At 27.5% G+C, this 24,371-nt stretch overlaps 4 protein-coding genes across 7 annotated transcripts; 1 reads left to right on the plus strand and 3 right to left on the minus strand.

Moving 5' to 3' along the window:
* Positions 1-747: 747 nt before the first annotated feature.
* Positions 748-6,039, minus strand: LOC127290623 (probable basic-leucine zipper transcription factor G). Its single transcript, XM_051319321.1, has 6 exons — positions 5,829-6,039; positions 5,446-5,732; positions 3,773-4,238; positions 3,388-3,653; positions 2,730-3,267; positions 748-2,607 (listed from the first exon to the last, which is right to left on the minus strand). Exons 2-6 carry the CDS (start codon positions 5,557-5,559, stop codon positions 2,201-2,203), a joined length of 1,791 nt encoding a protein of 596 aa, XP_051175278.1. The 5' UTR covers positions 5,560-5,732; positions 5,829-6,039; the 3' UTR covers positions 748-2,200.
* Positions 6,040-6,630: 591 nt separating this feature from the next.
* On the minus strand, positions 6,631-8,334 carry LOC127290643 (probable U2 small nuclear ribonucleoprotein A'). The gene is made up of 4 exons (XM_051319354.1): positions 8,095-8,334; positions 7,963-8,003; positions 7,012-7,588; positions 6,631-6,930 (listed from the first exon to the last, which is right to left on the minus strand). The coding sequence occupies exons 1-4, from the start codon at positions 8,174-8,176 to the stop codon at positions 6,887-6,889; spliced, it is 744 nt and encodes a 247-aa protein (XP_051175311.1). The 5' UTR covers positions 8,177-8,334; the 3' UTR covers positions 6,631-6,886.
* Positions 8,335-8,803: 469 nt separating this feature from the next.
* On the plus strand, positions 8,804-19,561 carry LOC127289215 (uncharacterized). Of its 2 annotated transcripts, XM_051317019.1 has the most exons (11): positions 8,804-9,139; positions 11,044-11,842; positions 12,991-13,196; positions 13,290-13,642; positions 13,727-16,365; positions 16,475-16,657; positions 16,744-17,043; positions 17,162-17,353; positions 17,471-17,584; positions 17,677-17,769; positions 17,926-19,561. In XM_051317019.1, the coding sequence occupies exons 2-11, from the start codon at positions 11,066-11,068 to the stop codon at positions 18,019-18,021; spliced, it is 4,953 nt and encodes a 1,650-aa protein (XP_051172976.1). In that variant the 5' UTR covers positions 8,804-9,139; positions 11,044-11,065; the 3' UTR covers positions 18,022-19,561. The 2 variants fall into 2 exon arrangements, with proteins under 2 accessions (XP_051172976.1, XP_051172984.1); XM_051317027.1 differs by lacking the exons at positions 8,804-9,139; positions 11,044-11,842 and adding an exon at positions 12,514-12,703.
* A 769-nt stretch (positions 19,562-20,330) lies between these two features.
* Positions 20,331-24,120, minus strand: LOC127289297 (sodium-dependent transporter bedraggled). 3 transcript variants are annotated; one of them, XM_051317166.1, is made up of 12 exons: positions 23,984-24,120; positions 23,400-23,566; positions 23,099-23,315; positions 22,921-22,985; positions 22,735-22,848; positions 22,421-22,644; positions 22,141-22,297; positions 21,789-22,036; positions 21,553-21,684; positions 21,214-21,438; positions 20,923-21,120; positions 20,331-20,748 (listed from the first exon to the last, which is right to left on the minus strand). In XM_051317166.1, exons 2-12 carry the CDS (start codon positions 23,551-23,553, stop codon positions 20,431-20,433), a joined length of 2,052 nt encoding a protein of 683 aa, XP_051173123.1. In that variant the 5' UTR covers positions 23,554-23,566; positions 23,984-24,120; the 3' UTR covers positions 20,331-20,430. The 3 variants fall into 3 exon arrangements, with proteins under 3 accessions (XP_051173123.1, XP_051173106.1, XP_051173115.1); XM_051317149.1 differs by having other exon boundaries at positions 22,735-22,985; XM_051317158.1 differs by having other exon boundaries at positions 22,735-22,985; positions 23,959-24,066.
* Between the last annotated feature and the right edge of the window lie 251 nt (positions 24,121-24,371).

Below are 24,371 nucleotides of genomic sequence, written 5' to 3' on the forward strand. Positions count from 1 at the left end.
TAAGTAAGATTATAGGTCGAATATGAAATGCGGTGGATGAATCGCACGCTAAAAAATATATATTTATATTATTTATATTTATTTAAATATATATTTTTCTGTGTGTCAAAATTAACGACACATACCCGCTAATATAAACTGCATTTCAAATCAATTTTATCACAAATATATAAATAACTAAACATAAAGTTCTGTTGTAACTGTGTATTTTTATTTAAAATTATATAAATAAATCAATTTAAAATCAACTGTATGTAAAGTATTGTATAGGCATGGATGAGGCGAAGCAACGAAATTATTTCTTTAGAAATAATTATAACACGCAATTATATGCTATTAAGAGGTAACAACTCTAGAATTTTCAACAAATAGATTGTTAAATATATTTACAAAATTTCTTTGAAATATAAGTATCTTATCGAAGAATCGTTACCAACAAATAATTATGTCGTGCAGAATTGTTTTAAATATTGTCAATCGAAATAGCATAAAATCTTTTTAATAAATTGGAATGTTTTTAAGTTGTAAATAATTTTAGAAAATTTTTTCATAACAAAATCAAAGTTTTTACATTCTCATAATAAATGAGAAAGTATTTATATTCAAATGTGAGTCATTCTTACGAAAGAATTTTTTAATCATCGTACATAACTTTGATAGATAATTGCGTCAAAAAAAAATAAAACATTTTTTTTGCTTATTAAAATTTTAATCAAATTTTCATTTTCATTTATTTATTGTTTTCGAGAAAAAAAAAATTACAAAAATATAGCATTTTAGACATGATGTTACCCCTTAAGTAACAATTATGTGTTACCATTATCAGAAAATTTACATAGGTTTATTTATTTATTTCTCTCGTACGAATGAGATCAATCATCTCATGAAAAATGAATCTAACATATAATAATTTGTGAAGCCGTAAGATTTTCTTTCATATCAATCACATAGTTTTACAGTTTCTTTACTTAAAATTAAAACAAATTTTTTTTATGCTGTTTACATGATTCTATATCAATCGTTTTGACTATTTCTTTGAAAAATTTCACATTAGAGGCACATTTTTTTTAGAGATCAAAAAATCGTTTATCGGATTACTTAAATATTAAACAACTGGGAAGCATATGATTCAAAATTTTTCAAGTGATACTATCTAAATTTTTTTCTAGATCTTCTTTAAGATATAATCTTGTTAATGCGCATGCAATTTTTAGACTCGAATTAACTGACTATAAAAATAATGATGGTATCACTTGAAAAATTTTGATCCACATATTTACGGCTAGTTAGTAGAAAGTCGTATAAGATTGATTTATACTTATTTTTAAAGATACGAATTTTTAATGAATTAAATTAATTAACTAACGACTAATTAAATTTCAGTAATTTAGTAATCAGTACTTAATTGCCTAATTAATCATATAAGGCAATCATTAACATGATTAGAACTCTATTACTATATAAAACTTTTGTACAATTTCCTTTTTCAGGGTTTCCAAACATATATGTTATCTAATACAAAAAGCCAAACAGCTGAGTTTACTAGTAACAAATTATAAAATTAATAAGCACAATGGAATTTTTTTTTTGATTCAAATACTTTGTAGTATTTTTAAAAATCACTAAAAATTTACACACAATCATTAAATGATTTTTTTCGGTAAAAATTTTTAAATCTCTTACGATTTCTAATTAAAACCATTTAAAACATAATATTTATAAATATTTCAAAATAACGAAATTAAAAATGAACTTTAAAATTCTATCAGATTAAAAATCGGATTTTTTTTTGTAGAGTCGCTGATTACGAATCTTAAGTCAGTTTTCAAAAATATCAGGAAAAAATAGCGGATTCAATATAATATACCTAATTTTTAAAATTAATCAGATTCGAAACTTGTTCGTTAATTGAAAATTGTTGGAGTCGCTGATTACGAATCTGAAGTAAAATTTAATTCTGAGTAAATGTTTAAAAAAAAAAAAAATAAATCCCTAAAATATTGACCACCTTGACTCAGTCATTTGCCTTTTCGCATGAAAATATACTTTGCATAAAAATATTATTCAATATAATGTAAAACACTTTCAAAAGAATATCAATTAAAATAAACCCTGAGAAAGCAATTACATTTAATTTTGACAATTATAAATGAAAAAAAATAATTTCGAATCTGATTTTATGAAATATACATTTCTAATTCTACACTTGTGATCCATTTACAAACACTGTTCGAATACCTTCAGTGTCTGAAATGTTAATTTTAAGCTCATTTGTAAGTGCTTCGAGCTTATTAACGATCTTTGTTTCCGATAATCCTCCAGGTTTTGGCGGTGGTCTATAATCATCCAATGGAGGTTCTATATATTTCAATGTAGGTTTTGTATTTATATCGTTACCTGAACCAAAAGTATCTCCAACCAAATCAGATAATATGCTTTTTTGCGATGGTTTATTATTATCATAATGTTCCTTTCTGTACATTGGCACTTGAATGTTGCTGTAATCATGGTCCATTAAACCCTCAAATTCTTGGAGCAATTCCTCTCCATATTGTTGAAGTTCTTTCTCCATAATTTGCTTTGTGTACAGTAAATTTCTTGAACGACCTGAAACATATTTCAATAAACATTTAATTTTATTTCAAGTTACACCCAAAAAGATGTAGGTATATCTTTTTGTATTTCCATCTTTCTCTTTCAAGTGACGTGAAACAAATGTTTATAGTTACCTGCCAATGGTGTTATTTTCTCTTGTTGCTTTTGCTCTTGGGCAAGTTCATTGCTGTTTTCATTAGAATGTGGACGCAAATTTGGTACAGCAACAAGTGCTAATGAGAGTAAAAATACCATAAGACAAGTAGCAGGCTGTGCACTTTTGTTTCCTTTCTGAATAAGTGTTTGAAGCCTTTTCAATTGTCCTGCTAAACTTTGATTTTGTGATTGAAGAACTTTAATGCGCTTTATGAGTGTTAAATTTTCTTCGGTACACTGTTTAACGCGATCCTCTAATCCATCAACATATTCCTTTTTTCTTTTACGTGAGTCCTGAGCTGAAATCTTATTACGAATCTTACGTCTGATTCTTTTTAATTCACGTTCCTCAGTTTTTGTTAAAGGATGATGAGTCGGTAATGTGATTCCTTCCTTTTGTAGCAAACGTTTCTCCTCAGCATTTAATTTCAATGGCTGATATTGTGAAACACTTTCAGTTATTTCATTGTTTTCTGCGACTGGTCTGTTGCTTAAATCTTCTTTTTTGAAGTTTATCTTTAAAAAGGGATAAAAAAAATTATTAAAAGGAATACATTTTTTTTTTTTGTTTGATAAAAAAGCACTATGTTCTAGTATTCCAGTAAATTTAATTTATTTAATAAAAAAGATACTAACTTGCAAATTCTTTGTGAGAATATTTCCTTGATTAATTTTAAATCCTTTGAGATTTCTTGCTTGAACTGCATTGATAATTTTTATTGTTCGAACTTCTTTAATATCGTTCGAATTTAATGGCAAAAGTAAAGATCTTGAATTACGAGATCCAATCGGTGTGACGCGTATTAATTGTTTAATGTTACGTTTTCCATTGCAAGAAATATTGCGTAAGTTGACAGTATTGTCGTTTGTTGAAATTTGAGTCCGTTGTTTTAAATTGGAATCTAAACAATTTTATTGAATATAAATAATAATTATAAATGATTAAAGATAAATCCACATATTAAAGATAAAAAATTAAAATTCTCTGAAGTACGTTTTAAAGAAAAATTAAATAACTTACCAAAATTGACAACTGGATTTTGTTCAACCATCGTCTCAGTATTTGCATCCTCAACAACTTGTGGATTGACGATAGTAACAAATGTCTGTTGATAATCCATTTCTTCAGTACCTTCAGCTATTGGAGAACCAAAATTAGAATTGACAACAGATCTGTCGGGACTATCGACACTATCGACAGATTCATTTGGACTGTCTAAATAATCAAATTCTGCATTATTTTGTGGACTGTTGAGACATGAGTTTATAGTTCCTGTTTGATCTTCTTCCATAGGCAAATGTGGACTTAATTGTTGTTCACATGAGAGGCTAAATGCACTGGATAAACCACTGTCTGATGATGACGACGGTACTGTCTCCAAATCACCGCTAATTGTGTCATGATCCATAAAATTGAATTGATTATCATTTAAAATTGAATTCAAAAAATCATCTTGATAGCCGGTTGTCGAAATCCATTCTTCATTCTAAACAAAAATATCTATGTGAGACTTTATATTGGAAAATGAGAGTTTAATTTGCTGCTAATTAGTCGTATTTTCTGCCTTTTAGTTGTCTTTAAATTATAATGAGACATTTTTTCACAATGTTTTGATGAAAATTAGAGATCTTTGGAACATGAGAATTTAATTATTATTCAACCTAGGATTTACTAAGTGATCTTAATTACTGATAAAGAAAGGTGTCAAATTTTAATCTGATAACTAATCGATACTGAAAACTCTGATTATTTTATTCGAATATTATATTTTAATTTATACACAACAATTTACATTAAATGAATATTTCAGATATGATGACATAAGTAAACAAACCACATTTAAAGATGTGAAAAATGTTCACGTTTGATAACGACCAATTAGATTTCAACAACAATATGACAGATATTTTGTTAATACTATTTTTTAGGATAGAAAAAACGGGATTTAGCGTTTACTAGTAAAATAATAATTGTTATTTTTAAAAACAAATGACGAAAAAAGTTTGTTAATGTAAAATAAACAAAAGACAAACAATATTTGTCTCAAAAGACAAACAAGTTTAGAAACTGAAAAATTACGATTATTATTATTATTATTATACATTATATTAAAAATAATGAGTAGAAAAACTTTTAAAATTTCTTAAAAACTTAAGAAATGCATGAAAATATACATAAACTAAAAAATATGTACTAATTTAATATATTTTCTTCCGCGAGTAGATAAACAATGCTTGAGTCATTTTTTTTACCCGGATGCTATTTTATAATTGAACAGTATGGCCATTAATGATAGACGGATAAAATGTTTTTATTTGATAAAATCCATCAAACTGTATTTTTTTAAGTAAAAAAAATATTCAATCAAACAAATAAAAGAGAAATATTATATATTTAGATCCTTGAAAGATACGAATTCGTAAAAAAATAATGGAGCCAAACAAATTTTGTTTGGAATGTCTAGTCCATATGGGTCATTCACGTGTCCATATAATTTACTTCAACATACAAAAAAATCAGTCTAACGTTGTGCGATTAAAAAAACTCGATTGATACATAACGTATAAAAATATAGATATAGAAAAATAACGGACTCGAGAATGCCACCCTAACGGCATGGTTCGTCGCGCAGGTTATAGACGATCGAATCAAATCTGACATATGTCATTATAAAAATTATGAAAAAAGCTTACCACAATATTATCATCATTGTACGTTTCATCCTTAACTTCACCCTTTAACAGAGAGTTATCTCTCTCAATAAGGAGATCCATTAGGCTCATATCCGAAGATGAAGAAGTCATCATAGCTTTATTTACACTACATTCATGTATATTTATATATTATATCACGACACACACTAATTCCCAAAACTTAAGCGTCATACAACATTTGAAAATCAAATGAACAAATTTCAACTAGGAATTCCAGAACTTAGTTGAGTGTAAGTACGCAGACAGTTAAAGGTGATGAATAACTCCTACAATAAAAAAAAACGGAAAATGAGCGACCGTTGTCCCATCTATATAGAAATAAAACACGTTCTAATTGAAAATTTCTATAAAATATTAATTACCAGAGTTAAAGTCATTCTTTTTTTTCTAACTATATTTTTTTACATAAATCCATATTAATTATTGTGAACCTTATGCTCAATGCCTGTCATATATGAGGTATTAGAAAAAATGACAATAGGCAATTTTTGACAATGCAATATTCTTGTGACAAGCTTTTCAGAAGCAAGTAACAATTAGGCAGATTGCGAACGTGGCACTAAGAATTACGTCATGGTTAAGCTAAAAGTGCAGTACCTCAGCAGGGTTGGGTAGTTACGTGTACCTTAAAGGTGCTTTTACACCTTCAGTATTTTGGTCAAGCAGGCTGGATTTTGTTAGAGCCAATCAAATTCAGTGATTCTCCGTGAAAATTCAATACAGCCGATTGCTTGACCAAAATACTAGTGGTGTAAAAGCACCTTTATTGAAAGACCGGAAATACCATATTGTTCATTCACAAGTGGCGGGAGAATTCAAATTCAGGTACTTTAAACTATTTGAAACTTAAATAACAAAATAAATATAACAGGAATAAAAATAAATCAGCACATTAAATTGGCTTCTTTCATTTATTTTAAAATTGATAATTCACAGATTACAAAATACATACCTGATTTTATAATAATAAAATAATCTTTAAGTAATTCTTGACTGCTTGCAGTTTCCCCTAAAAGACATTAATTTTGTAACTTTTAAGTGTCTTTTGAAATTTAAATTGCATATTTTAATTCTAAGAAATTGAATATCGCTTCGACAACCCTTTGACTCAGAATATGAGTGTATTTATAATTTTGGTAGGTTTTCACAGAAAACAAAAAAAAATTCTTTTTACTCAGTAACTGCAAGTGTGTAGTATACAGTTTTCGTTTATTAGCTTGACAAATGACAAACGTTAGAAAAATTAACGCTCTTAATACTTACAGTCAGCCGATCAATAATGTAACTTTTAAATCTATTAAATGTTGCTGAATATTATGGAAATTTATAATTTTGCAAACTCTTTTAGCAAACATTAAAATCCTCTTCCATTTTAATCATAAAAATAATCTGATTCTTAATTCATGGAAAGTTTAAATTTTTAATCCTCATCTTCTTCTTCCATTGCTTCGCCACCTTGATCACCTAGAAAATCATAATTCTATCCATTAAAGTACAATTAACTTTTTTTTTATCTGTTAAAAAAAATAATCGATATTAACATACCGTTTCTCTGTTTTTCTCCAGGAATTTGTCCAGCTTGAAGTAATTTACTAAGGCGTTGAACTTCCTCTAATGATGTGGCGTTTGTGATTGCTTCTCTAATTTTATTACGCTCATCTGAGGTCATCACAGGTTTATCTAAACCATTCATATTTTGGGACTGTGCTTTTGCCTTCTTTGCAATTTCTCTTGCCATTTCTTTCCCCTTTTTGCTTTTAAAGAAAGTGGTTGCTTCTTCACGCTCCTGTTTCTTGATTTTTCTAAAATCCAATAATCTCAACGATGAAAATTTATAAACTATATATTGACGATAATGTGGCTTGGCTGAGACTGGATTTTGTAAAAGACAGAGGCTTTGAAGTTGTTTTAGAGGAACAAGTGGTTCCAAATCACTTAATTCCTGAATCATGTTGCCAGTCAACATAAGTGTTTCTAAATTTGGTATACAATTTTCTAAACCCTCTGCGATCCTAACAATTCTATTATTATTAAAGAATAGTGTTTTTAATCGTTTTAAAAGTGGGAAGCCATCGAATTTACGAATATCATTGTCGGAGAAGTCGATTGTATCAAATTGATCCTATAAAAGAAAAATTGCAAAATTATAATTCGTAATTTTTATAAGTTTAACATTAAGCAGATAAATCGATTTTCAGAACTAAATTTAAAGTTTTCTTTTTATTTTAAACTTTTATTGAAGAATTTGGTAGTTATCTTAGACACACACTTACCCTGGGATATTAAGAGAAAATTTTAAAAAGTTTTTCGCTTCTAAAACAACTGCGTTTTTCATAATCACTTAAAAATTCAAGAAATTGTCTTCATATTAAGGCAAAATTTCTTTTATTGGAGTGAGTTTAAACTAATTTATTAGTTATTACATATTAACTATATTTTTCTCGCGTCTTTCACTTCTTAAAAAAATGTATAGGCTTTTTCAGCTAAATTACTCACCAATGTTGCTCCCAAATTCTCAATAGTGGGTATTTTGTAACCTGAAAAATAAATCAATCATAAAGATATGGTAAATTTAACATATTTATATTTTTTTTAAGTAAAATTTGAAGCATTCTTAATTATACTAACCTCTAAGATCGAGTTCGCGGTCTCTGACCGGATTTATATACTGCATTGACTGTTGAATTAAATCTGGTGATAATTTTACCATTTTAATATGTAACTACGTTAATTTCAAAATGTTAAATAAATACAAAAGTAATTAATTACAAAATTATAACTTTTCTAATACTAGAAAAATATATTTTTTTAAAAGGTTAAGATTTTTAACATAAACGTTTCGATGGGCCTCGACACATTAACATTATTAAGCCCTGAGCACAATAGCTTCGTTGTCGAACAGTCTTCTCGAACGGTTGTGCGTTAGCCCTAAAACTAAAGCTACTTCTACAACAACTTTATTTTCATTGGTTGCGGTCTGTTCGGTTTCCATTGTCTCCACACTCGCCATTTGTCATGATTCTCGTCAACTACCGCACCCTGCTCTAGTGAAAATTTAGTTACTTTATTGTTAAAATTAATTTAAGGTTAGAAACACTTTTTTTAAAGATAATTTAAATAAAGTTTTTAAATAATTAAAGTTTTCTTACTGAAAATACTCATTATTATAAATTTTATCAATTCTATTTACTTTGTAAAATGACAATAAGTAGAAGTTGATAAATATAAAAAAATTCCAAGTTTTGAAATACCTCCTCAGATCGAATGACGTCACCATTGTATGACCCAACCCTGCTGACTTCCTACACAAACAATTTTACCACAGACTCTGTTCGGCTACACCATCTCAGGTTCACACACAGATTGTAGCTGATTTTAGTCGATTACAGACATAATTTTTAGCGTCAGAGAAAAAAATTAAAAGTAATGATTTGATTGTCGGTATTTCGTGAAAGTTTCGTGTTATAATTGAACTTGTGAAACTTTTGTGTGTGACAGACAATGAATATTAGTGTTTTAAGTGAAGTGTTTATTGTGAATGTGAATTTTTACTTGAAAAAAAGAATGTAACAATTCAGTGAAATTCGCCGCTCGCGTTTTTCTCGGAGACATCGTTTAATACCATAATTCACAATTTGCCAATGTTAAATGTTTTAAAATATCCCTGATTTTGGTAAGTCTAATTTAATTCTTTTTGTAATTAAAAGTGCGAATTGTGATTTAGACTTCTTGTAGATACGATTATGGGGTGTACGACTTGACCTGTCACTTTAGAAAAACATCCATTTTGTTTATGCTCTCTCTCTCTATATGCAAGTTGATGTTGCCACAATTGTGTTTCAATACACATATAATTGGAGCAGCTTATAATTTTATGATGCAAACTCGTCTGTTATTTAATTTTTTAAAAATTATTAACAATCTTTTTTAAAATTAGGTTTTCATTTACAGTTTTCTCGTGAAATATTATTCTTCATATGTGTCGGGGTAGACACGAGGCTTGCATTGTATTTGTGAGATACTTAATTCTTTGTGTATGTGAGCGTTTCTTAAAAGCAATCTAATACACACAACTTTATCCCATAAAACTATTATTTTATTCTACTTTCTTCTATCATTGTCACATTAATACTTTTTCGTAAAACTTGAATTTTAATATAATTCAGAAAGTTATTATTGTTATTAAAAAATAGTTTTGTTACTAAATATTGAAGTTTCAAATCAGAAAGTTCGTCCCTGTTGAAAATCGATTAAACGGTGTCAGATGCCACTGTCTTCTAAAAAACATTTTCTTTCATTAATCGTTAATATTAATTAAAGATAATTAAAAATTATAAAAATATTTTTGATTAAATATATAAAACTTATATTCTAAATAAAATATTAAATCGAAAGAAAATAATTATTCTAGAATAATAGAAATATGTTTATAATAATAATAATTTTTAAAAATTTGAGAATTTTTGATAATTGTTTCTTTGTTTCTCATAAATGAACTGTTGGTGCCACTCCTTTTTTGAAAATTCAATACCTATTGAAAGACAGTTTTTTTGTGTATTATGTCGAAAAAAATAAATAGTAACCATTTTCCCCAGAATCCCTTGTCTGCAGTATTGTTGTTGTATAGAAGACACCAATAGCACGTGCTGCGGCTGCATGACCTCCATAATAGAAATCCGATATGTCACGTATTCCTGAAATTCATCTACTTTTCGGCATTAAATTCACTTTTAGTGTTAATTTTCTTTATTTTCACATATTATTAACTGAAAAAAAACTGTCCTCTTTTTGAAAGAGTTGTCAACATTTTAAAAGCAGTTTTTTCAAGATAAAAATATAAAGTAAGCTATAAATATACATTTGTATATAACTTAGGGAAATTTCTCTACTGTGTTTCATCATTTTTGTGACAGTAACATAATTATATAATTATTTATTAAATTGTAACCTTTTTTTAATTATTTACGTAACATTATTCATTTATCGGAAAAATTTGTTATTTATTTTGGTAAATGAAAAAGAATTTCTAAAACAAACGGTATAGAGGGCACAATAGTCATTCTCGATTTAAATCACTACAGTATTGTTAGAAATTTAAAAAATTTTATTTGAATTTCTAAATGTTAATAAAAGTTGAATAAAAAAATTGTTTTTTTTATATTCTTTATAAAAAGGAATTTTTTTGGAGTCAATTAGGTATAGTAACTGATACCCTCAATAAACTCAGATTGAAGTGTTCCGTTTATGGTTCTCTGACAGGTGTCTGTCAAAATATAACAAAAGAATATTTTGGTGTTGTCAAAAAGGCAGTAACCGAGAGGTCCATCCAAAAAAAATAGGGTCCCAATGTGATTTGCGATCCTATTGTAAATCAGTGCAGGACCCTGTCGTATATTCTTGAAAGTAATCTCTTATTAATAATTACTTTTTGTGAAAAATAAATTTGCATTTATGAGTAGTTTTTCGAAAATTCCCTAAAGTAATTGAAAATGAAAAAATTAAATAAGAAACATGAAGTTAGCGATCACTCAAAGCTAAAATTAATGGTAAAATAAGAGATTATTTCTTTTGTTTCAGATATTTTATAGAAGAAGAAAAAATGGTGAACAACACTTCAGGCGGGACTCCCCGCATTCAGGTCTTTAGACCTACATATGATGAGTTTAAAGATTTTGCAAAATATGTTGAGTACATGGAGAGTAAAGGCGCTCACAAGGCAGGTTTAGCGAAAGTTATTCCTCCTCCCGAATGGGTACCTAGAAAAGGAGGATACGACATTGATTCCCTAGATTTAAATATACCTGCACCTATTTGTCAGGTAGTCACTGGGAAGCAAGGTCTCTATCAACAAATAAATATTCAAAAGAAATCAATGACCGTTAAAGAGTATCAAAAATTAGCCAATTCAGAAAGATATAATACACCTAGACATTTTGATTATGAAGATTTAGAGCGTAAATATTGGAAGAACATAACATATGTTGCTCCAATTTATGGAGCCGATGTATCTGGTTCCCTCACTGATCCGGATGTTAAAGAATGGAACATTAATCATTTAGGAACTATTCTCGACTATGTGAATAAAGATTATGGAATTTCTATCGATGGAGTTAACACTGCATATCTTTATTTTGGAATGTGGAAAACTACATTTGCATGGCATACTGAAGATATGGATCTTTATTCAATTAATTATTTACATTTTGGAGCTCCCAAGACGTGGTATGCAATACCACCTGAACACGGCAGACGTTTAGAACGTTTGGCTAATGGATTTTTTCCATCTTATTATCAGAATTGTCAAGCTTTCTTGCGTCATAAGATGTCTTTGATTTCTCCGCAAATTTTAAGGCAGTACTCAATTCCCTGCAACAAAGTAAGTAAAAGTTTTTTTTATACCTAAAAAAAAATAAATTTTTAAATTCGCGCCGAAATCTTTCTCTCGGGTTTTTTTTGTCGAACATTTGCAATTTCGGACAAATGGAAATTTGCTGTTTCAAGACTTCAATCAAATATCAATTCGTACAAAAAAAATTCGAACAAATGAAGATTCGGTGTTAAAGATTTCCGTTAATATATGTATAATTAATTATAAATTAGTATAGTAATTGACCTTACCGGCAAGAAGACATCTGTTAGCTGAAATTTCAACTCTTTCATTGAAGATCTTTCCTGATTTATAATTCAAAAGAATTATATTGATAAATTTATCTGCAAAATAATTATTGAAGTAAAAATTAATATTTGTTCTTAAAAAAATAAGCCCTCAAAAAGTTCATCTGAGATTAGTGTAGTTCTAAGTTAAAATCTCCTGAGAATTTATGCGAATTTTACTTTTTCAAATTTAATATAAATTAATTTTTAATAATTTATAAAAAATTTTATATATATATTACTTAACTAATATTAATTTTATAATCCAATAAAGTTAAATACGTAAATATAAAATAAATATTGAGAAAAAATAAAGGAACTAATAAAAATGTAACCTAACGTTACTTTTGTTATACTACGTACAACTACGCAGTACACGTTGATTGCTGTTGTCGTGTTGTGTGTAGTGTTACCTAAATTTATTATTGTTAATTAATATTGGTAATCGTTTATTACTTTTGAAGTATAAAAACCTAAAAGTCTATAGTGTAGAAATATTTTAAAAAACATTCAGAAAAAATAAAACAAACAATTAATAATATTTGTGTATATTTTGTGATCAAAAATATGCGGAAAATGCGCAGTAAGACAAAAATTTTCTTTTCCTCAAAAAAATTGTTTTTTTTAAACCAAAAAAATACAGAACAGCTCATTTAAAGATATAATTCTAGTAATATAGATAAAGAAATTGCGCTAGCAGTGCGCAAAGTAAATACATACGTAGTTAGAAATGGCAGTACTTTACACATAGTTTACCGTGTGTAAAATTCAAATTTTAGATTAATATTGCAAAAAAATAATGTTTAAGTTATAAAAAAAAGTAAATTTATTTTTTGAAATATTTTTCAATTAAAAATTACGTTTTTTTAGATAACACAAGAAGCCGGTGAAATAATGATAACATTTCCATACGGCTACCATGCTGGTTTTAATCATGGTTTTAATTGCGCTGAATCAACAAATTTTGCTGCTCCTAGATGGGTTGAATATGGAAAAAGAGCTACTCAATGTACATGTAGTAAAGATATGGTAAAAATCTCCATGGACACTTTCGTCAAACGATTTCAACCAGAAAGGCAAGTTATTTCATATAGTGATTAAATAATTGATTTTATTTAAAGCGGAGGGACACATTTAGTTAAATTAAATTTCTATTTAATAATTTTTAGATATCAATTGTGGTTACGTGGAGAAGATATTGGACCTCATCCTGAAGATCCACGTCAAACGGCTGCACCCATGCCATCTCAGTTGGATTTACTATGCAATAGTAAAAGTAATGGTGAATTACCAGAAAGTTATTTATCTGCTATTCCTAAAAATAAACGTCATACAATTCATTGCAAAAAGAACGGTCCTAGTACAAATATGGATTTAACGCAATTAGTTAAAAATCAACCAAATATTCCTCCATATGTGAAACAATTTCTCCAAATGATGGATGATGATGAACCCGAAGCTGAACCCGATGAACAGCAACTTGAAGTTTTGGAAGATATTTGGCTAAAAGCAGGAGAAATGGGTTTGTTTTTCTTTTGAACTGTATAACATATTTTCTTTTTAAATATTAATGTTTAATTAATAATTAAATTTTCTTTTCATACAGATGTGGATGAGGCATCAGTTTTTGATGATGGCTATAACCGTAAGAAAGGTAAAAAAAGAAAGAAGAAATTACTTTTAGAAAAGGAAAAACCTAAAACAAGAAAATCAGCTGTTAAATTAAGAGCTAATTCTGAAAGTAGTTTAACAGAGGAAAAATTGAATTCAACCGACGATATGCTATCGCCGGGTTCAATGAAATTCTCCCAAACAAGTACACCTGAAAATGAAGATAAAGAAAAATTATTGAAATATTTGCCAGCAAAAGAGAAACGTGGTCGTAAAAAGAAGAATCCTGATGATAATGGAGAAAAGAAATCGAAAATTGCAGAAAATAAAAAGCCAAAACAACCAAGAACAGTAAAAAATAAACGAAAATTTTCTGATAGTGAATTATTTAATAGTAGTGAACCATTGGATGTGTCGGACGCTGATGTTCAACGAAAATTAATGGCAATGCCTAGTCTTTCATCATATAAAAGTACTTCAAATTCTCAAACTGAAGTTTCATCAGAACTATCATCAGAAACTGATGTTGAAAATAAATCTACATTAAGTGACATTTTAAATGATTCTCAACCACCAAATATTACATCGAATGATGATAGTAGCATTGAAATTGATGATAAATCAACAATTTCTGACATTATTTCCGGAGTGAGAACAGCGACACCCGAGTTTGCTAAAATAACAAAAGTTAATGATGATTTGAAAACAAATTCAGAAATTAAAATTTGTAAACATACACTTTTAAAGCGACCCAGTTGTACAATGCAAAGAAAGAGAACAACAAAAAAGGACAATACATCTCTAGTCAATTTGGAGACTGCAAAACAATTTAACTATACAAATTTAAAAAAATCTACTACCATTACCAACGAAGCTTTTGGTAGAAATAATATACTAAAAGCACCCAAACTTAATTTTGTGAATAAACAAGATAATCAACAAATGCCAAAACTTGAATCCGAAAAGCCAATTCAGGAAAACAAAGATTTCACACGATTAATCGATACCGCTTATATTCTTCCTCCAAATGTTTGGAATTCAACTCACAATTCTCATTTGATAACATCAACTAATGTAAATTATTTACCGAGTACTACGACCATCACCAAGTGTAATCATCCAAGTCAATCATCAACTTTTTTGAATCAAGGACTGAATCAAGGATTAAATCCAGGATTGAATCAAGGACTGAATCAAGGATTAAATCAAGGACTGAATCAAGGATTAAATCAAGCATTGAATCAAGGGTTAAATCAAGGATTAAATCAACCTTCAGTTTCAAATCAACCATCAGTTTCGAGTCAGCCATCAATATCGAATCAGGCGTCATTTATGATTCAATCTTCTTGTTCAAGTCAATTTAATTCGATACCCAATCAATCGAATCAATTTGTACCTATTAATTGCAGTCAATCAAAGCCACTGACGAACAATCAAAGGGCGGAATTATTAAAGACAAATATTCCAATTCAACGAACTGCATTTACAACTCAAGATAATAGAATTTTTCCGAAGAACAAAAAAATCCTAATAGTTGAACCAGTACCTATAAATTACTCAAAAACAGAAAATGATGGAAAAATACGAAAATATGAATCTCACAAAATTTTGAATTCAATGCTAGACGCAGATAATAATAAATGTCAATTGTCATTATTGTCCAATAATCAATTTTCATCACCTTCAATGATATCACCGCCAATTAAAATACCAAAGCCTTTATTGACTACAAAAACAATAACACCAACAAACGTTCCAAAATTTCCAATTGGTAACGATTATGTGAAACATCAACTAAAAAAACCCCCACCATCATTATTACGAATATCAAAACCAATTCAAAAGAATTTAAATAAAACTATCCTTCCAACAAAAGACTATAAATCGCCAATAGCAATAATTAAAAATACAACATTGGAAAATAATGACGACGATGATGATGTTATTATTGAAAAAATAACACCAAAGGCAATAACAATTGGAAATTTAAAAATGATATCAAAAAAATGTTCCATTGCAACGCAAGTTAATAATTTACCGGAAAATAACATTTTTTTAAATACAAGTAATATAAAACCTGATGTTAATCGAATTTTTGTTAACAATATTAAATCATTTGAAAATGAAAAAAATGAACCAAAGTTTATAGAAAAAGAACAAACTTTATTAATGGCAGATAGAAATAATTTACTTGAATTACCATCACAATCACAGAATATGCAATATAAAATACAAAATAAAGCACCTAGTATTATACCAACAATGGAATCAAAAAGTCGAAGAAAATCAAAAGAGAAGCCAAAAAAAATTGTCGCCAATCGAATTATAGATGTGTCGATATCAAAATTCAATAATAATAATAATTGTCAATCACCATCATCGTTAAGTGGTTATTCAAAAAATATTTTACCAGTTAATAATTCAATTATTCCAGGGCATGTTTCTGAAATGCTTTATCCAAATGTACCGGATAATAAAAGTTTACAAACATTCAATGATTATTGGAGTGGACAAATTTCACATTGTGCTGTTTGTGCACCTTTTGCATTGGCTAAGAGTTTATGTAATAGTCAAATGTCTTCTGACTGGATGTATTCGATGCCAATAGTATTACCAGAAAATTCTCCAATTTGGGTAAGTAATAATTATTCACCATTTTTTCACCTATATCGCATTTTTCCGGCATACTAAATTCCTCATAAACTACATTGAATTATGCATTGTAATAATTTTTTATTTAAAGGTATCATCCAGACTATTTGCTGCAAATTCAAAAGAACAAAATATAGAACCAGAGAATAATAAACTTCTTCGATGTAGAGAGTGTCATGTAACAGTACACGCGTCTTGTTATGGTGTTACTGTGATTTCAAATGATTCTCAAAGTTGGGCTTGTGATAAGTGTAAGGCTGGAAAGATGCAACTGGTAAGATTCAACATTTTAATTAAAATTCGATTCGAGGCCTGTTCAGCTTAAAGTTAATTTTTATTAATTTATTAATGTTGTTTTAGATGTGCTGTTTGTGTCCCATGAATGGCGGAGCAGTAAAACGAACAAGCGATGGTCTTTGGGCACATATTGTGTGTGCGCTTCTATTGCCAGGAATAACATTTAAGGATGCTGTAAACAAAGATCCAATAAATGTTTTAACAATGAAATCAGGATTAACTAAACAACAATGTTGTTGTTGTGGGCAGAGAAGCGGAGCTTGCCTTACTTGTGATAAATGTGGTGCACTCTTTCATCCGTCCTGTGGATTAGTAAAGGGAGCCACTTTCGTTATTCCACCGTATAATGCAGAAGAACTACAAGTAATTCATAAATTAACATAATTTTTTTTATTTCATTTTACTAACGCTTTATTTACAGTGAAATGAAAAATTATTACAATACCTGATTTTAATATATTTCATTTTATATTTTCTTTAGATAACTTGTCATCGTCATGATGATGGAAAGGAGAAAATACCATTGGTTGGTTTAGGAGAATATGTATGGGCTAAACATCGTAATACACGTTATTATAAGGCAAAAATTTCATCAATTCAAGACACCCTTTTCTATATGGTTACGTTTGAGGATCAGAGCTTCAGCGAAGATCTTTATCCAGACGACATTACTGTAAGTTTTTTTTAAACGTTTTCCATATCAATTTTCAATAATAAATAAAAGATAATAAACCGTAATTGTTTAATATTTTTAAGATTTATTTGAATGTTGTAATTTTTTTGCTCATAGAACTGTGACCCTCGAAATGTACCAGCAATTGGAGCACATGTGAGAGTTAAATGGACAGATAACAATATTTACGATGGAATTTTCGAAGGCACAAATCATCGTATTATGTATAATGTAAGTGCATAACATTTGTATTATTAATTTTAATTTAATTATTTGTATTTTTAATAATTGACGAAATTTCTTTCTATTTCTTTAATTAATAGGTCGTCTTTGAAGATAGTTCTCAACTTTCATTAAAACGAAATGAAATCTACAGTTTACAAGAGGATTTACCAAAAAGAGTTCGTTTGCGTTTGGTGAGTGTGGTTTAAGATTATGTTGATTTTTTCTTTTAAGTCATTAATTTTCTTTTCTTTTTTAAAATTTTTATTATTTTCTTTTTTAACTAATTTCTTTATGTTTGTTCATTTTCTTTGTTTTCGCTGCTCGATTTTATTTGCAAAAAAAAAAAGTCGGTTGCCACTGAAATGAAGCACCGAGGGCATCTTTATGGCATTGATGAAGAATCGGAATCGCAAAGGAAGGTGAAAACATCGAAAAAAATATGATAGAGTATAATTGTCCTTTAAAACGTTATTAAAAACGTAATTTGTACAAATTCCCTGAAAAAGTATTTCATCGCGTGTATTGCATAATTTTAATTAATTTGACATTTATATTTTTATTTTAAATTATTAAGTAAGAATGAAATTAAGTTGAATATTTAAATTGATTTAATGCTAGTCTAAATTTTATTAATTTTTTTCGCTGAAATATTGTCAGTTATTTTTTTACACGTTTAAAGAGACGTGTAAACTGTATAATACATAGCCTACTTTATAATATATGTAAACAATATGAAATATGCCGATTGTATATTTTAGAGTACACTTGAGTCGTACACTATAAATTGTAAGAATTTCGCTTCCCTGCATTATATTTTTGAATGTAATTTAATTATTATTTTATTGTTTTTGCGAAGTTTCATTAATTCTTTTATTATGTCTATTAATTGATTTTTATATGAAAAAAGTAGTACTTTTTGATTTAAGTACTGGACATAATAAAATAATCTGCTTTAATATTGTCGCTTTTCTATATTTGCTTTTAAATGTTGAACAACATAAAATTTTTCATACATTTTAGTCGCGTTTGCGTATTAAGCAGATAATGAGTTGTGAATGTGATTGCTATTATCCGCCTTTAATATATATTGATTATTATATATTTAATTGATTAATAATTTTGTCGGACAATATAACTTCAAAATATTTAAAAGTTTGAGCTCATTTATTGTTTTCAATCAATTAACAACGTAGTTTTAATAAATGTTTTTCTACGGATTAATTTTTTCTGTACCAAGAAATATATAAAATTGTATTTTATGTAAAAAAAAAAGTTGACAATATTAAAATATTTTAATTGTACAATTCTTCATTTGGATTGTAGATCAAAGAAAGAAAAATTTTTTGTTTTTTCAGCAAGCAACATATTGAGTTCAAACTTTTCTTAATTATAGTATATTGTATAAGATTTCGTATGTAAATATTAAAAAAAGATAAATTATGGAAAATTTGAAGAATTCTATTGTACATCACATTTATATATATTCTCTCTCCTTTTTTATAGATCGGTTATTGATAATCTAGTCATCTGATACGAAAACATGTTTGTTCGCCTATTTTAAAAGTACAGTTTATAGAAATGAAGGATTTATGCTTGAAATGTATTTTACGATCAAGCAAATAATAAAAAAAATATCAGATGATTGGACTGTAACTTATACATTTGAGGCATGTTTGTAAGAATGTAAAACATATGATTGATATTATATAACACTACGTAAATTGTGAAATAACTACATATATTGTTTTTTTTGTCAAATTAATAGGACTTGTCTAAGGCAAAAAAAATCCTGGCTAAGCAAATCGAATTGTCTTTGATCTCATTTACAAAACTTATTTAATTAAGAGTATTATTATAGATTGTTCAGTGGCAATTCTTCACAAAAATGTAACTCTGATCACAGATTGTAAAAGTTAGACGTAAATATGTATTGAAATATAATTAATAAACAGTGCGAAAGTAGCGCGTTTAAATTAACGCTAATTAAGTTTACAAAAATTTTTCATTTAAAATCTTTTGATCAATAATTATTAAAAAAAATTATTACATATTTATCAAAAATCTTTAGTTTTAGATTTTTTTTATTTTTTAGATGTTGCTAATTTATATTATAATTAATTATTTTTAAAGATATGTGATGTTAGCCCACATGAATTACCCTCATATTAAATATTATTACTTATATTTTTCCAGAAACATCTCTATTTTGTTAGTATAAATTTTCTTTCTTACAATAAAGTGATATGATTTTCTGCATTCTAAATCTTCAGTATACTGTCTAAGATATTTTTATCAAAGAATACTTTTAATAAATGGATAAAATTCTTGATGATTTCATAATTACTACTGATATTTCACTGGAAGATGAAGTTTTATATTCACAATTAAATGATGATAAAATGATAATGTCAGTTGAAGGAATGCAATTTACTTTAGACAAAAATTTGTGCGTTTTGTTTGAAAGTGGAAATGAATTAAAAAATTACAAATTACTGCTACGATCTGATATTGCTACAGGTGATAACACAATAACTTGTACTGTACACCCACAAAGTAATCTGCACAAGCTAAAACTATCCAGTATTGAAATTGATGCAATTACCTTGACAGTGCCATTTTTGATATTTAATGTTGTAATAATAATTTACTATCAACAAGAACATAAAGCATACTTTACCTTACATGGAAATTTAGAATTTTTTTAAATTATAAAAAATCATAAATAAGGTTTTGTCAGCAATCATATGATAAATTTATAAATTTTAAACATTTTTTTACTTTATTTACAGTTTATAAAATTTGTTATCATAATTTCTAAATTTTATATTAATAAATTACTATAATTTTCTTAACTAAATTTTATTTTCTGCTTGTGAAGAATTTGACGTCGATTTTGGATTTGAATCATTACTTTCTCTTAAAATTTTTCCTATACTTCGTATACTTTTTCTAAAACTACGTCTTAAAAATTTAGCCATCCTTTCTCCAGTTGCTGTAGAATAACTTGGGGGTGGAGTATATTTTGGTGGCGAATCTTCTACTATTAAATTTGTTACACTTTGAAACCCTTCATTTTCTCTAATATTTGACGTTACTTCATTGCTTTCACAATCTTCTACATTATTATCAAAGTCAAATTCCAATGGCGGTCTGCACAGCAATTGGAGTCTCTGCAATTTAAAAAAAAACCATTTGAATGCTTTTTCTATATTTAAAAATTTTTTAAATTAATTATTTAGAAAAATTATCCACAGTCACCTTCGTTATTGACAACTAACAAGTTGGAAGAATTTTAATATATTTCAGGTCGAATAAAAACATGTTGAAATAATATATTTACTCACTTTACAAATACTTGGTGGACCACTATAAAGATAACGACCTATTTGTATAATTGCCACTCCTGCAACGATTAATAATGGTAATAATTGAATTGTTATTCCTATTTCTTTTGCCCAAACAGTCCAATAAGATTTGTATATTTTCTGATTTAAATAATGTTCCCCTAAACCATTGCTCTTGAAAATAACAATACTTAATACCTGAAAGAATTGAGTCATTGAGATTTACAGAAATATTATCTTTGTTACCAGTAAAATAATAAATTTAATATAAGATATCTTTTTTTCAATTACCATAAGAACAGTAGGTAAAATGATATTCCATGAAAAGGTCAATACAGAGCCTATAAAATTCTGAAAACATTTGTTTGTTGATGAAAATATTACGGTGGATAATAACACGTTACAAAGATCTCTTCTGACTAGAAAAACTACTCCGCACTGCATTAAATACAAGATTATGACCCACCAACTTTTGTCAATCACATTTTCCAAATAATAAACAGAGTTGTTACCCAACTAAAAGTAATAAATAATGATTAGTTTCAAAAATAATTCACAATCGTACAAAAGTTTATGTGGCTTTTACATATTCACTTGAATTAAAGAAAAAAGTTTTAAAAGAATACTTACTTCAGTTGTCATCATAATTCCCAAACAAAATCCACAGAGACAACTTAAGAATACCAATTGTATATTGAAACTTTTATTTTTCTTTTTAATCACAGATGAAATATTCATTATTACACAATTCCAAATTGCCAGCTATAAATAAAAGTGCACTTTGGTTAAATAAATAAATATATTTTAAGAAATACCCGAATTTTCCTATCAATTAATTTCAAAATTTCAATTTTAAAAATTCTTACCTGTTGACTCAATCCAATAAGTATTAGCGCGAAATAGAATGAAATTGTCCAAAAAGGTGTAAAATATTGATTTCCTAAGAAAGCTATTGTTAATGGAACTAGTTCCGTTGAATATTTTAAAACATGGTTGCTGGATTTCTTTATTGAATTTTTATTAGATTGAAATATTTTTTCGAGAAGAAATGAAGTACGTGATGTATTACTTGATGCATAATTTGTATTCTTTACAATTATGTCATTTATTTTTTCTGTAATAAGTAAAAAATCATAAATATACTTTCCAAAAAAGCACAATATTTTTTCGAGCAATACAGCAATATACAAAAGAAATTATTATTTTAAAGTGACTTACCGCCATCAGCTTTTATAAAATTATATCCATAGAGATTAAGGACCTTGACGCAATTATTTGCTATAAATGCATTGAGAAACAACATTAGCATTGTAAAAAGTACAACAAACAAAATGTCTCTTTTCACAAAACTTTTGTCTCTATTATGAACAGCAATCTACAGAAAGAGATGAATATTATTAACATTTTGAATCTTATATTGGACGTCGTTCACCAACTTCTTTCCTAATTCTATTTTTCTAATAACAATTTTTTTCTATAATTGTAATTTTTAAAGTACCTGCATGGTAGCTGCACCCAACAAACCCCAAGTAAGAAATGCCTCTGTCGTGGCAGCAATCCAAGACTGATAATTAAAAAAAAATCCACTCCAAATATCAGTAGAATATGATTTATCGGAAGAATCTTGTGGTATTAAATTAAGAACTTTGATGCAAACAAGAAAGTTACAAAGTAATGAAATTGATATGTAGTAGATTATAACTTTACCATAAGAATGTAAACCTGTAGAAGAAAATACTAAATATTTGTAGACTTAGAGAATAGAAAATATTTATATCAAAGAGTATAAGAAAATATGCACAAAAATAATACCTTTAGATAGTGAGAAAAAAATCACAATCCACAATACTGCTAAGTTAAACGCAATTTGAAATCTTAATATTGTTGCCGAGAAATCCTCCTGATTTAAGTCTTTATTGTACAGAACAGGATGATTAAAAAAAGTAAATGGTAGTTGAGTCACTTCATTTTGCGTAGAATTTTTTCCTATATTAAAATCATTTCTGTTCAACATAAATTCTTTAGCCCAAGGATATGTTTCATGATTTGATATAAATGAATCTCTGCAAGGGTTTTAAATTGTTATAATTAATATTACAAAACTAGATAAAATACGCTTTTATCGACATTATTTTCTATTAAATTTATACTATGAAATAATTTCTTTTTCGTTTACCTAAAGTAGACGAGCAACCAAGATACTCCAATTATATTATAGATTCCTATGTAAATGTGAACTAAAAGTAAAGCAACACCTAATCCTTGAAAAATTGGTGATATTTTCCATATTTGTAATATTCCTGCTTTAAATCCTCGACCAAGGCATACTTGAAGTGTGAATAAAGGAATGCCAAAAATCAGTGACATTATTAGGAACTGTATAATAAAATTGGCTGGAAAAAAAGGATCAATTTTTCAATATGTTCAGTATCGAATTGAAATTTCTACCTGGGTATGGTTAACATAATATTTCTTACCTCCATATTGAACGCTATATATGGAAAATCTGTCAATGTTGAGAATACCAATGGTACATCCCAGATATGCAAACGCGGAATTAAATCTGTAGGGCCATTTTCCCAAAAATTTATCATTTTCATTGTTTGTTTCTTCAGTTGTGTTACTTTGCATAATTTTTTCAAATCTAAAAATAAATTTAAGCTATTAAATTTTCTCTTATTCATACATTGAAGAAAAATTTATTTGATTTAAATAATCGGTTATTTGACTATATTAACAAATAAATATATTAAATAATTATTATTTGAGTCAAATGATATTTCTTTCTAAGAAATTATTGGTTCAAATACAATTTATTTTTATTTTGTTTTGTTTATTATTAAACAATATTTATAAATAAATAAATCTATTGTAAACAAAAACATGTTTTTTTTATTGTTTTAACATCACACAGATTGTAATTGTATATATGACATTTTCAAATAATTTATATAGGTTAATAAACAAAAGGCTAATGATTTTAGGTTATAATATTTTTTATAAATTGCGGTTGAACAAGTAAACATTTTTTTTTACCTTAACTATTAGTATGTTTACTTACTAAAATAAAACTGAAGAAAACGTCACGTATTGTACTTTATACACATAATATTGCTACAACGTTCGTTGTTTGGTTATAGCTATACGAAATAAAAGTTTACTATAGTAAATGCTGATGCTTTACAGTTCTACCGGTTCATCTAGAACATTTGATTTCAGGTATATGTACAAACTTCTCCTTTAACTGTTATAACTGACGTGAACTCACGGAAGCGTACTAAAAAAAGTACAGTATATAATTAATAATTAAAATATTTGAATTACTATGAAAAATTGAAATAAAATTTATTGTTACAACAAATGATTTTTTATAATTAAAATTTTTATTTTACTTTTCGATTCCATATTTATATTTCTGAAATAAATATAAATTACTTACGGGTTAATAT

Source organism: Leptopilina boulardi, unplaced genomic scaffold, assembly GCF_019393585.1.
Source record: "Leptopilina boulardi isolate dan_hultmark-lab unplaced genomic scaffold, ZJU_Lbou_2.1 LbouV2_123, whole genome shotgun sequence".
Lineage (NCBI taxonomy): Eukaryota > Metazoa > Arthropoda > Insecta > Hymenoptera > Figitidae > Leptopilina > Leptopilina boulardi.